Genomic DNA, 13,549 nt, shown 5'->3' with positions numbered 1-13,549 from the left:
AAAAGTTAATGCAACTCTGGACAGAAATAAATGTTGTGACATTGCAGAAGCTCGTGGAGACTATGCCACAGCAAATGCGTGCTGTAATCAAAGCTAAAGGCGCTCCAACAAAATATTAGAGTGTGTGGCCTTTTTTTGGCCAGGCAGTGTTTATATTGCACCTGTTTCACACGTACTGATTCATCATATATTGTGTCATTTTGTGGGGCCAAGCAAATCCTATAGTACTTAAAACCTTCATTATATACATGGTGAAATGAAAATGTTTTGTATTCTATGTACTTATGACAATAAAATCAGCCACAGACATGTACAAATCCCAGTCATACAAAAAAAAAGAAACCATACTGTGATATACTGTGAAAACATCACAATCTTAGAAAAATACTGTGCTACAAATTTTTGGTCATACCGCCCAGCCCTAAGGTGTAATTATACAAAGGAAAAAATATGCTTCAAATAGTTTAGGGAAGACCCTATCCAGTTCCAACATGACTGTGCACCACATTATTGTCATTTTTAGAAATGTTGATATTGCTAAGAGATGTTATTATTATTATTATTTTATTACTTAACTCTTGCTTTAAAATGAAACCAAGTTATGCCAAGCAGTAAACAGAACATTAGGGTTTAACCAGATACTATATTTACTTCAATAAAAACCTGTACATGTGTGGTCAAATCTGCAGATACTCTACATTTCTCTCTCCCAGCCTCACAGTTGACTCTTCTCACCACCAGAGGGTTTCTTCTGTAATAAAGTGCATGATCCAGTAGGTGGCACCGAAGGCTGCATACATAATGCTTCAATGCCACACTAGTCATTGTGCTCAATAGTCAGTCCAGGCATTTCTGTACATTTACGTGAACACTGTGGAAGCTACAGCATAGCCGATAGTAAAAAGCCATTAAGATTGTCCAGTTTGTCCAGTGCTTATTTAGAGTGCGCTTAAAAAGTCCTGCTACTTCATCACATGGAACATCAATAGTCTTTATTGGGGTACTGTACTGGATTCACTGAGTGTGCTCCCACTTGACTTCACAAATCTGCAGGACATTATTATTGTTAAAATGGAATGCGTCGCATGTTACAGACTCCGGGATAAATGGGCTGATATGTGCAGATGCTACAGAGATGTCAAGGAAAGCGGCTTTCAGGTTGGCAGCGCAGCTTGGTCGGGTATCACTGCTGGGCAAGCATGGCACTGCGATTGGCCTTCATCTTTTCCAGTCTCTTGGAAAGGTGGCTGTTGCTGTTTTGTAATTCATCAATACGATCCAGAGCTGATCTTAGCTGAAAACAGAAGTAAAATAGACATTTGTACTATATATAGTAGTTGTATTTTTAAGAGGCGTAAAGGACTGCAAAAATGTCTTCAAATATATAGCACGATTTGTTTAATAAACTGGTACAACACAGTATATGGTCAAATGTATGTGGACACCTAATCATAAGTTTGCTGGACATTTCATTCCAAAAAGTTGCTTACCACCCACAGCCATTTTTAGGGAAGACTTTTCACAAGACTGTCTGTGCCCATTTGTGACCATTTACTTAAAAGCCCACATGTGAGGTCAGGCACTGATGCTGGATAAAAAACCCTTCCTCGTAAATCAGCATTCCAATTCCTCCCAAGGTGTTTAATGAGGTTGTTGAGTCAGCGCTCTGTGCAGGCCACTGGAGCTCTTCTAAACAAACTGGTCAAACCATATCTTTATAGACCTTGCTTTATGTATGGGGAACCATCATGGCCTTCACACACTGTTTCCACAATTTTGGAAGCATATCACTTTTATATGTAATTTAAGTGTGTGAAACATCTAAACTCATAAGAGTACAGTGGTGTCCACACACTTTGTGCCATTCAGGTGAAGAGATTTGAGGAGGATGTTGATTAAGTAGAGAGAGTGGACCTCTGTAAAGGCTATAGCTTTCTATAAACACTAAGTAGATGTATCATTAGGAGCTAATACTAATAATACTTGGTAGGACCCCCTGTGCTCCCAGAACAGCCTGAATTATTGTAGAATAAAAAGTTAGAACACATCTTTTAAAGATATGGTATATATAAATAAAACCGCATCATATAATCATTAAAACATTGCTGCAGGTCTCTTGTTCTACCACATCATAAAAATGCTATAGAATTCAGATCCATTGACTGGGAAGGTCATTGAAGTATACTGAATACATCTTCATGTTTATGGAACATAAGATTATTTGTTCTTTGTGAAATGGTACACCACCATGCTGGAATAACTATGGAATAAGACAACTAAATTTGGACACACAGGGATCTTCCAGTGTCCTGGTTCAATAAACCTGTTTCCTTGGTAGATTCAGATTACTGTTGGCAGATAGGAACAATGTGGTCTTCTACTCCTGTAGCCCATCTGACTCAAGGTACATTCTTATAGGCTCTTGTGCTAATCACAGTAAGCTTGAATCAGTTAGCTTGTCAGCTTGATCCAGTTTGTTGATCCAGTTCATCAACAGCCATTCCTATCCACAGAACGGCCACTCATTGGATGTTTTTTTCCTCTATTCTGTGTAAAATCTACAGACTTTTCTGATTTGTTACCATACTAATTCAGACTCTTGAGTCATTACACAGAGTATATTTAGTTTACTGTACATAGTCTGTGACAGTTTAGTCTTGTTGTCGGGTAGCACGGTGGCTAAGTGGGTAGCACTGTCGCCTCACAGCAAGAAGGTCCTGGGTTCGATGCCCAGGTGTGGTGGTCCGGGTCCTTTCTGTGTGGAGTTTGCATGTTCTCTCCGTGTCCGCGTGGGTTTCCTCCGGGTGCTCCGGGTTTCTTCCCACAGTCCAAAGACATGCAAGTGAGGTGAATTGGAGATACTAAATTGTCCATGACTGTGTTCGACATAACCTTGTGAACTGATGAACCTTGTGTAATGAGTAACTACCGTTCCTGTCATGAATGTAACCAAAAGTGTAAAACATGACGTTAAAATCATAATTAACAAACAAACAATAGCCTTGTTGTCACTTCAAGTGTCCACTAGATGGGGATTGATTTTCACTAAGCAACATATACATGTTTGTCGGTGTGGCAGAGATATCCATCCATCCATCCATCCATCCATCCATCCATCCATCCACCCACCCACCCATCCATCCATCTGACTCCGTACCTCTCTTTGCAGTTTACGTTTCTCCGCTTTCAGCTCATCCTCCACCTTTTCAGCTGCTTCAGAGGCTGTTTTGTAGCGAGTCACCTGACTCTCTAGACGAATAATCTAAAAAACAGTTAAAAAAGAGCCAATAAATCACATTTACATTCTAATAGTAATGTTAAGATGTCTTTAACAATTAATAAAAAAAAAATTTAATACTCACATTTTGCTCAAGTGCTGTAACCTCTTGGTCTGACTTTACCAGTTTAAATTTCAGGTCACTGATTTGCCTGTTAGCATCTCCTGCAATGATGAAAGAGGAAAATATGGATTTAGACTAGAACCTGTCATAAAACACAGAACATTACAGACTAGTGCCGTTCCCTGATTAAATGAGAACAAACCTGAGCTTGTTTACAGTCCTGTGATTCTTTTGCCATTATTTTCTAGATTTCAGCATTTTTGTGTGTGGATGAGTGTACGACTGTGAAATAGTAACCAAGCTGCATTAAAAATCAAGAACACTGCTTGTGCTGGTCAGGATGCAGTGATGAGGCAACATTTTGTCTGAACAAGGAGAGTGGTAACACCAAAACCCCATTTCCAGACATTGCAGTAAAAACAAGGATCTCTGGTGCCAAGGTGGTGCAGCAGGATATTCTGCTAGCTCACCAGCGCCGAGATTCTGAACTCCTCAGTTCTAAACTTGGTTCTAAGCTAGGGCGGGACGACTGGACTATGTGCTGGTGGAATCTTTATACACTGTGTAAGGACCCTGATTGGCAGAAGAGATGCCTGTGCATAGTGCAGGGGCGAGAAGAGAGCTGTGCACGTGTCGGAAGAGGCGTGAGCAGCAATATGCTCTCCTCGGATGCAGTTGGGTATCCCTCAGCAGCGAAAAACAAAATTGACTGCACTAAATCGGGGTGTGCAGACTTTCCATCTTGACTGTATATGGTAGGTGAAGCTGATAAAATGGACAGTGAGTGTAGAAACAAGGAGGTGGTTTTAATGTTATGGCTGATCAGTGTATATGACAATATATGAAAAACTGTCATATTGCTGTGGTAAAAATAGTAACATTGACTCTGGAGTACTTTGGAAAACAGTTGTCACTTAACACAGTTTACCGCTGCAACAAGAAATTCAACTTTATGATACAAAGAGAAAGCCATACATCGATTCTATAGAGAAAAGTTCTTTGGGTCAGATCTCATCTTAGATGGATCCAAAGACACAGTGCTATGGTTGGATGAGGTCCATGTTTTAGCTTGATTTTAAGAAAAAAAGAATGCGTTCTTTGTGCCAAAGATGAAAAAGATCATTAAGACTAACATCAGCAAAAGGTGCAAAAGCAAACATCTGTCACGGTATGTGGTGCATTAGTGCCCACAGCTTGGGTAACTTGCTTGGGTATATCTGTGAAGGTACCATTGTCAAAGGAAGCATATATTTTGGAATTTTAGATAGACTCTATATTCTGCCATCTAGGTCATTCTTTGGTGGTTATTACATTAAGACAGTGCCATGCCTCATTCTGCACACAGTACAACAGTGTTGCTTTGTATACACAGAGTGCATGTGCTTGACTAGCCTCTGCCTGTGGTTCAGATCTGTTTCCTATTGAAAATGTATGGCACCCCATAAAGAGAAGAATCAGACAATAGTGTCCATGGACTGTTGAGCAGCTAAAGTCTTGTTTTAAACAAAAATGGGAAAAAAGTCGGCTTGCAAAACTGCAACAATTGTCCTTAGTCAAATAATTAAAAAGTCTAACTCATAGAAAATTTGATGTAACACAGTGGTAAACGTGCTTCTGTCATCTTTTGTGTGTTGCAGGCATCAAATTCTACATATTGTTTATATTTACAAAATACAATTAAGTTGCTAAATAAAAACATCGGAAATCATTTCTTGTACTTTTGTCTGTTAAACTATAACATTAGAAGTGCCCAATATGTCAGTTGCGATCGACAGCGCACGCTGGTAGATCGTGCCTCATTTAACCAGGTCAACGTGATTGAAAACCTTCTAGATTTGCAGTGTTTTAGGTGGTCTGAGGTGTAGCTATGGTAACAAACAGCAAATTATAAAAACAGTGGCCACATTTCATGTCAATCACCAGTAGCCAGAATGTGATAGCAGACTTTAAACAGCGATTTTAGTTTGCTTGATCCGACTGCAACATTCATGTGCTTTCCATTCGGTGGTACAGCTAAAGCTGATGTGCTGGCTTCAAAACTGTGTTGTTGTTCCACGTGGACCCATCCACTTATGAAGATGAAATTTTAACCCTACAATTTGACGTTCATATCAAGTTAACGGCCTCTGCTGGACAATTTTGGAACTTGCTGGCTGAGGAACAATATCCAAACATAAAAATGTGCCACATATTTGACAGCATTTTTGGATCAACCTGCTTATGTGAATCAGCCCTATCGGTCTAAATATCGGTCCACTCTTACTAATGAACACTTAGAAGCCTGCTTGAGAATTGGCATTAGCAGTTATTGACTACACAAATCTGGCTGACACCATTCAGTGCAAATCATCAGATTAAGTCCAGTGTGATTTTTCAGTTGCTTGCCCTGTAATGCTGAATATCAAAATAGGCACCTGAAGTGCATTTAAATGAGCTTCAAAGCTTTTTAAAAAGCAGATTGTGATAACAGGTCTACTGAAAATAGTAGACAAATTTAACGTGCACACAAATTTGATTAAATAGTTGTTTTTGGATATATGTGTCTTACTCTGTAAGTCGAGAATATGAGGGTCTTTATTGCTTTGAAGGTCATCGTCACCTGGGCTTACATCTTCATGTGTGCCATTCCTCTGCTTCTGGTCAGCGACTAATTTAAGCTTTCTGACCTGCACACATAGAGACACAGAAACTTACGGGTATAAACTATGCACATTTGAATACAGTGATGCGACATACCTGCTCAAGCAAACTGTCTCTTTCATCAACCAGCTTTCTCATACGGATCTCTAAAAGAAAACAGAAACAAATAGCTATTTGTGAATCTTGATAAAGTTTCACATTTTGTCTACAATGTAAGTTGATGTTTAATTAAAACATGATACATATTGATACAATTGGTGAAAACTAATATTTAACTATTTTTATATATTTTTTAGGGCTGTCAAACGATTAAAAATTTTAATCGCGATTAATCTCAGAATTTCATATAGTTAATCGCGATTAATCACATTAAATAAAATCTGTGTAAATGTTATAGAAAACAAGGTTTTTTAAGTGAAATGTGAAAAGTGGACGTTTCTACACGAAGTGAGTGTGTTTTGACCCTTTTGGGGCTTCCATAGTTCATGGATCAGCGTGCTTGACTCCGGTATTCAGTGCCGTAACAGATTAAGTTAATAAAGTGTTTTGCTCCCGACAACTTGTGAATATACCGTGTATTTATTTCTTTATTATGCAAGTGCATCCCTACGACGCTCAGTTATATTATTTTAACAAACCGCAAATGAACAACGGTGGCAAGTCCGACATTAAAATGTTTGTTCTACCAGTCAAGTCTCAACATGAACTAGAATCTGCGTTAACGGCACTATTTTTTTAAATCGCGTTAAATTGAGATTGCGTTAATGCGTTATTATCGCGTTAACTTCGACAGCCCTAATTTTTTTATATACTTCCATCATTTATCTACTTCAAATGTACACCCACAATGTTCAACACCCACACCATTACCATCACTTTGTGTATCAGGATAGGCTACTGGAACAAGATGTGAAACCCTGCAGCTGTAAGAAATGAAAATAAAACTAGCTACTAACAAAAAAGGGATAAAAGCAAATAAAAGTGGTGGCCAAAATAACACAAACAAAAAGTACCTGTTAAAAAGGGATAACACAGAACTGAGAACTGGTTGTCACAATATAACAGGCTGCTCTGGCTGTCTGCAACAACCCAGTTCTTGGAAAAAAAGTAAAGGCAGGGAACCCTTGGAATAAGCCGGGAACAGCAACCAACCACAATCCCAATAACTATCAGAGCCCAAGCATGAATTTATGTAGATGTGGTGCCATCTTTTGGGCAATTCGATCTCCCAGGGTGGTTCCACGGTAAGGGCAAAAAACGCTGCAACAACGGCCAGAATAATTGTTTTAGAGAAAAGACAGGTTGCCCGACAGAGGAGCTTGCAAATCTGTAAGGGAAAAAACCATGATATATAGAAACACCTCCACTTGGAATGAATTAACAAGGTGCAAGGGATTGTCAGTTGAACGGACCTCATCATCTTTGCCTCCTTGCCCCATCTCGGAGCCAAATTTGGAAAGGCAGAAGAACATGATTCCATAACTGAGGCAAACACCGATCTTCAAGGCAGGTGGGCTTATTACTGAGATTGCTTTTTGTCAGAAAGGTTTAAGGATCATACAGCTGCTTTTTTTTGTCAGACAAGCAATGATATTTACGTTTTGCACTGGTTTTCTTCTTGATTTCTCTCTATGAATTCACTTTTCGTCTAGTTTCTCTTGTATAATAAAGTCATAAACAATAATATTAAATACATTCATGTCTTATCATCTTTGTTCAATCTAAAATTCTGACAAAAGTTAGACATATCGGCAGAGGGGAATTATTTTTCACACCACATGTTTTATATGAAACGATTAAACTAATTTTTAAAAAGCTGGGACAGTATGCAAACTGCTAATAGAACAGAAAGTAGTGATTTGTTGATGTTAATTGTTTGAGCCTGTATTAAATTGAAAGCAGTACATAATCTTATTTTGTAAACCCATTTTTAATAGCAAATGCTTATTTTAAATGCAACACATTTTCAAAAAGCTGGAAAAGCATCATGCCTACCACTGTTACATCATATTTTTTTAAGCAATGATTGAGAGAAAATTTGAGGACCAAGGGAATATTGCTTATTGCTTAAGTCTTCAGATGTTGCAGTTGTATTTTGTGCTTCAGAAAGCAAAACATTTGTTACATTAGACAATTTAATAGGATACAGGTCTGGAGTACAAGCTGTCTGTCGGTATAGCCTGTGGATTCCTGGACTATGCAGCCTTGTTGTTGTAACACATACAGAATATGGCTGAATTGTCATGACAAACAGAGTTGTGTCGCTCCAAAATGTGAGGATATCTTTTAATTTTTATGATGCCATCAATGATGTGCAAGCTATCCAGGTCAAGGGCATTTGTGCCCCTCCACACTATGACAGACCCTGGCCTTCGAACTTAAGTATGGGCCAAAAGTCTAAGACCATTAGTAAAAATGTTTCTATATAGAATTTATCTTAAATATCTGTTCTTACAAATAATCAGTGTCATTACAAATTGTCATCAGGATAAGATTTTGAGTAAAAGATTCAATCAAAAGTCACAAATATTGGGACCCCCATCTCATTACTGAGCTCACAAATTTAAACATGCCTATTTCTATCAGATGTATAAAATCAACTATGTAAAATACACTGTAAGCCTCCAAATATGTAGCAACAGTTTGGGAAATTTCCAAAGGCACACTCCAAAATATTGTGGATATTGCCTTAGGAAAAAGGGTGGTGATGCCACCATATAAATGCCAATGATTTTGGAATGGGGTTCCCAACAAGCTCATTGTAAAATGTCTTTATACTTTTAGCCATATAGTGTATTTGGCAGGAGGCATGGTGGGAATGATTAATTATCTTCCTTTCTGTGTAATGTTTGCATCGTTTGGTCATTTTCAACTTTGGCACTGATAAATTAATTTTTTCTCTGAATAAATTTATTTCACTTACATATAAAAATCTGTTATATAAAATTAAATATTTATGAGCTTTGTGATAGATTACCCTGTCTAGATTATTCTTGTCTTGAGTGTTCCTAGTGTTTGCCAATGGAGCCTGACCTGCTGTGACCCTGATCATGATAAAGTATAAATAAGCTGACGTATTCTGGCCTAAATGTACAACAGTTAGGGCACATTTCATATTTTATTTTAGAAATATGTGAAATTCAGCAAATAAAAAAAAAATCTGGCACTAAAATGGCATATTTAGATTTGTTTACTACAGAAGTGCTTTTTTTCCATGCAAAAAATCAACAAAATCTTGACCTTTTGAATAATACCTTTGCATAGCACCAAATATGATCAGGTGATTAAGCAACCTGGTATTTTCAGATAAGGATGCAAAATGTCTAAAAATGTATTGCTTTAAAATGTTTATATAAAGGATGTTGCCAACACCAGCATTCATGTCTCAACTTTAATTGGTTACTTGTTTCTCCAACAGTGTTTCCCAATATTTTATACCATTCCACCTCCTTTTTTGCTTTACTTTAATCCATTAGGCTGGCATAGTGGTTCAGTGTCGCCTCACAGAAAGAAGATCCTGGGTTTGATTCCCAGGTAGAGCAGTCCGGGTTCTTTTTGTGTGGAGTTAGCATGTTCTCCCTGTGTGTGTGTGTGGGTTTCCTACAGGAGCTTCAGTTTCCTCCCACAGTCCAAACACATGTAGGCAAGTTAATTTAAGATACCAGACATTGCCCTAGATGTGTGTGTGTCCTGAAATGGACTGGCAACTTGTCCAAGGTGTTTCCTCAATTTCCTCAAAACCTAATAAAATATTACACTGATAAGAACATGCCTCACATCTGGGGCTAAACATTTACATTTTCAGCATTTAGCAGATGCTCTTATCCAGAGCGACTTACAAAAGTGCTTCCATAGCAAACATTTCCCTTCTCTAGTCTTTTGAAGACAGCAAGAGACTCAGATGTTCGGACACAGAGGAAGTTTGTTCCACCACTTGGGTGCAAGTACAGAGAAGAGCCTTGATGCTTGTCTTCCTCGAGTCCTGGGTGGAGGATCAAGTCAAGCGAGACTAGTGGCTCTGAGGCTGCGTGGTACAGAGCGGGGTTTGATTAGACCTCGAAGGTAGCTTGGGGCTGGTCCATTTTTGGCTTTGTAGGCGAGCATCAGTGTTTTAAAGTGAATGCGTGCAGCTACAGGAAGCCAGTGAAGATAACGCAGCAGTGGGGTGATGTGGCAGTGTTTAGGTTGGTCAAAAACCAGGCGAGCAGCTGCATATTGAATGAGTTGCAAGGGTTTAATAGTGGACATAGGAGCACCTGCTAATAGTGCCATATACTCAAAGCATCAAGCCTAGTGTCTTAGAGCAATACATAAAACATTATGTATTAAAGTATATATATACTGATTAAAGTATATGTCCAGTAAGTTTACATTTACAGGCAAGTAAAAAGTATGGTGTCTATTCACCTTGTAATAGGTTACTGTTTGCTTAGTATATAATATGATAATATACTAATTATATACTATAACACCTAAAAACAACTGGTCACTCAGCTAATTGTATCTGTGAGTATCTGTCTACCTTAGTATTGTTCAGCAACATAAAAAAAAATAGGTTTAGAAATAGGTTTTAGAAATTGGACGATTATATAATGGACAGTGTATTACTTCCTACATTTTCCAGACTGCCTTTGTACTGATGAACAATGCAACTCCCAGGTAATGCTGCAACAATAGTTCTTGTGAGTTTGTCTCTCTCCCAGCCTTACATCTGGTTCGGTTTTCTCTCTTTCTTTTAATAATTTGGTTCCCCTTTAAGATTACAGCCGTAATGCCAGTGAACAGGAATCTTTTCTTGTTAATTATTTGTAAATCTACTGCTGTTTATTCTGCTCAGATGATCAGAAATGTAATGATCTTTATTTTTAAAAGTACATTTTTGGTATTTTCCATTTAACATTCCAGTGTTTTAGCTGGTATTACATAATTTAGTAAAACAGATATGATTTAGTGGATGAATATATAACAAAAAATCAAGCTCGCTTTCAAAATGTTTCTAACAATTCTGTCATTTTCTTTACACTGACATTCTAACAAGTAAAATGAGCCAAACTTAACATTACAACAACAACAAGACTTTGTCTATTTAAACAAGAACACCCAATGTGCAGGTAAAATATTTATATATATATAGTGCAGCAAAAACTATTCAATCTGATTTATTCATAACAACCTCAGTTAACAAAACTGCTTGATTATCTAGCTTGATTATTACCAGATATTTTAAATGTAACCAAATTTCCTATGTATGCAACAAAAGAATGGAGGCTGTTCAGAAAGCAAAGACACCATATCCAGTATTATTACAGTGTTTCTTATAAGGTGTTCAGTGAATGTACATACAGTCAAGCTGGAAAGTCTGCACACCCATTTCACCTTCTCCACTTCTTATTACATTACAGACTCATTCTATAATAGATTGAGTTCATTTTTTCGTCACATTTTTTTGTGCATATCAGAGCAAACTCCAAGCCATGGGGTCAAAGGAATTATATGCAGACCTCAGAAACAGGATTGTGTCAAGGCATAGATCTGGAGAAAGGTACAGAAAATTGCTGCAGCTTTACAGGTCCCAAAGAGCACAGTGGCCACCATCATTCATTAATGAAAGAAGTTTGGAACCACCAAAAATCTTCCTAAACCTGGCTGCCCGGCCAAACCGAGCGATCGGGGAAGACGGGCCTCGGCCAGGAAGGTGAGCAGGAACCCGAGGGTCACTCTGACAGAGCTCCAGCTTATCCTTGTGGAGGTGGGAGAACTTATCAGAAGATCAACCGAACAGCCAGCACTCCACAAATCACCCCTTTATAGTAGAGTGGCCAGACGAAAGCCACTCCTTAGTAAAAGGCACATGACAGCCCACTTGGAGTTTGCCAAAAGAATCAGAATCAGAATCAGAGGACTCTCAAACCATGAGAAACAAGATTCTCTGGTCTGATGAAACCAAAATTGAACTTTTTGGCCTGAATACCAAGCGTCACGTCTGGAGGAAACCAGGCACCGCTTATCACCTGGCTAATGCCAACACTACAGTGAAGCATGGCAGTGGCAGCATCATGATGTAGGGATGTTTCTCAGCAGCAGGACCGGGGCGACTAGTCGTGATAGAGGGAAAGATGAATGCAGCTAAGAACACCGAGATCCTTGAAGAAAACCTGCTACAGAGCGCTCTGGACCTCAGACTGGGGCGAAGGTTTACCTTCCAAGATGACAATGACCCGAAACACACAGCCAAGAGAACAAAGGAGTGGTCTCAGTGAAAGTCTGTGAATGTCCTTGAGTGACCCAGCCAGAGCACAGACCTGAATCCAATCAAACATCTGTGGAAGGTGAAAGGGGTGTGCAGACTTTCTGGCTTGACTAGTAACAAATGGGCTACAGTTAGTACTTTCACTCAGGTGTATCTGACAAAATGGCCAATAAGTTTAGGTACAATGTAGATAAACACTATAAAGTGGCAACTTGAACTGTGCCAATACTGTAAAATCATGACACACTACAAGCATGTTCTTTTTTGGTCCCGTGCTTTGGTTTGGTGGATTTTGTTTGATGCTCAACACTGGCATCAAGCCACAAAGCCTGAAGGTCCAGCACAAAAGCTTCTTGGCAACTATCTAAAAATAAAGCAATGCCTTTTTCTTCTGGTGGTATGGCAATCATGTAGCGTAGAACATCCTTAGATTTAAGATCCAGCTCAGTTTCAGACTCATCATTACTCAAAGGGTTATCTTTGTTTTTGATACTTGACACTTCAAAATCCTTAGAAAAATGACCTTGGCAGGCTTTACTGGTGCCTGGAATTTCAGTTGCGTCTGCATTTGTTTGGTTTTCCTGATGAGTGGCTGCAAGGTTTAGCTCATCTTCTGTATTACTAATCTGGGGTGAGGTAAGTGCTTTATTAATATCTTTACTTAAAGGTCTTAATGGCCTCTGCATTTGGCTTCTGTTGGCATCTTTAGTGACACTGAAAGCCCCTCTCTCCTTATAAAATATTGTTTCCAAATTCTTCTCTTGTTTGTGTACATTCTTTAATGCTGTTTTGACTCCATTCTCTTGACTTGTAAATGTTTCTTGAACAGTTCCTGGCAGACCACAGTCTTTAGTCTGGTCCAACCTTTGAGAAAATGCTTCTGCTATATTTTCAGCTCTAACGGACTCCCTGTCCGCTTTATTTGGGGTAGAAAATTGGGTACACTCCTGAATCCTTGCCACAATGCATGGTGCTTCAGGAATTAAAATGATATCTTCATGTGCTGGAGGTCTGTTTTCTTCTCGGATGGTTGCACCGATTATCCTGTTGGGTGCCACTATGTGGTATTTCCGCTCCATTCTTGATGTGCAGTCCAGTTCAGATGTTTGATCTTTTGGAGGTCTTTCTGGAACATTATTGGGAAGATATGAAGACTATCATCTTAAACAAAGTTGTTCTTTAGACTGGAAAGATTGGAATTAGACCTTGATTGGTGAAGATTAAGATTATAGACAAAGAGGTCAAGGAAATCAGGAAAAAACAGAATCACACCCCAGATTTCTTCATGTACATGATTCAGGTTGGAGGAATTTCCAGA

General features: G+C 38.7%; 1 protein-coding gene across 3 annotated transcripts in view; it reads right to left on the bottom strand.

Annotated features, from left to right (window-relative positions):
* Positions 1–583: 583 nt before the first annotated feature.
* The window catches only part of lrrfip1b (leucine rich repeat (in FLII) interacting protein 1b), a 78,529-nt gene continuing 65,563 nt past the window's right edge, over positions 584–13,549 (bottom strand). For all 3 annotated transcript variants that reach the window (XM_062997659.1, XM_062997660.1, XM_062997661.1), the window contains 5 exons: positions 6,078–6,127; positions 5,890–6,007; positions 3,363–3,442; positions 3,158–3,262; positions 584–1,294 (listed from right to left, as the gene is read on the bottom strand). In XM_062997659.1, the coding sequence (XP_062853729.1) occupies positions 1,184–1,294; positions 3,158–3,262; positions 3,363–3,442; positions 5,890–6,007; positions 6,078–6,127 (464 nt within the window). In that variant the 3' untranslated portion in view covers positions 584–1,183. The remainder of the gene's footprint in view (positions 1,295–3,157; positions 3,263–3,362; positions 3,443–5,889; positions 6,008–6,077; positions 6,128–13,549) is intronic.

This window comes from Trichomycterus rosablanca, chromosome 6, assembly GCF_030014385.1.
Source record: "Trichomycterus rosablanca isolate fTriRos1 chromosome 6, fTriRos1.hap1, whole genome shotgun sequence".
Lineage (NCBI taxonomy): Eukaryota > Metazoa > Chordata > Actinopteri > Siluriformes > Trichomycteridae > Trichomycterus > Trichomycterus rosablanca.
The sequence above is the reverse complement of the archived record's forward strand: the minus strand, read 5'-3'. Positions and strand labels throughout refer to the sequence as shown.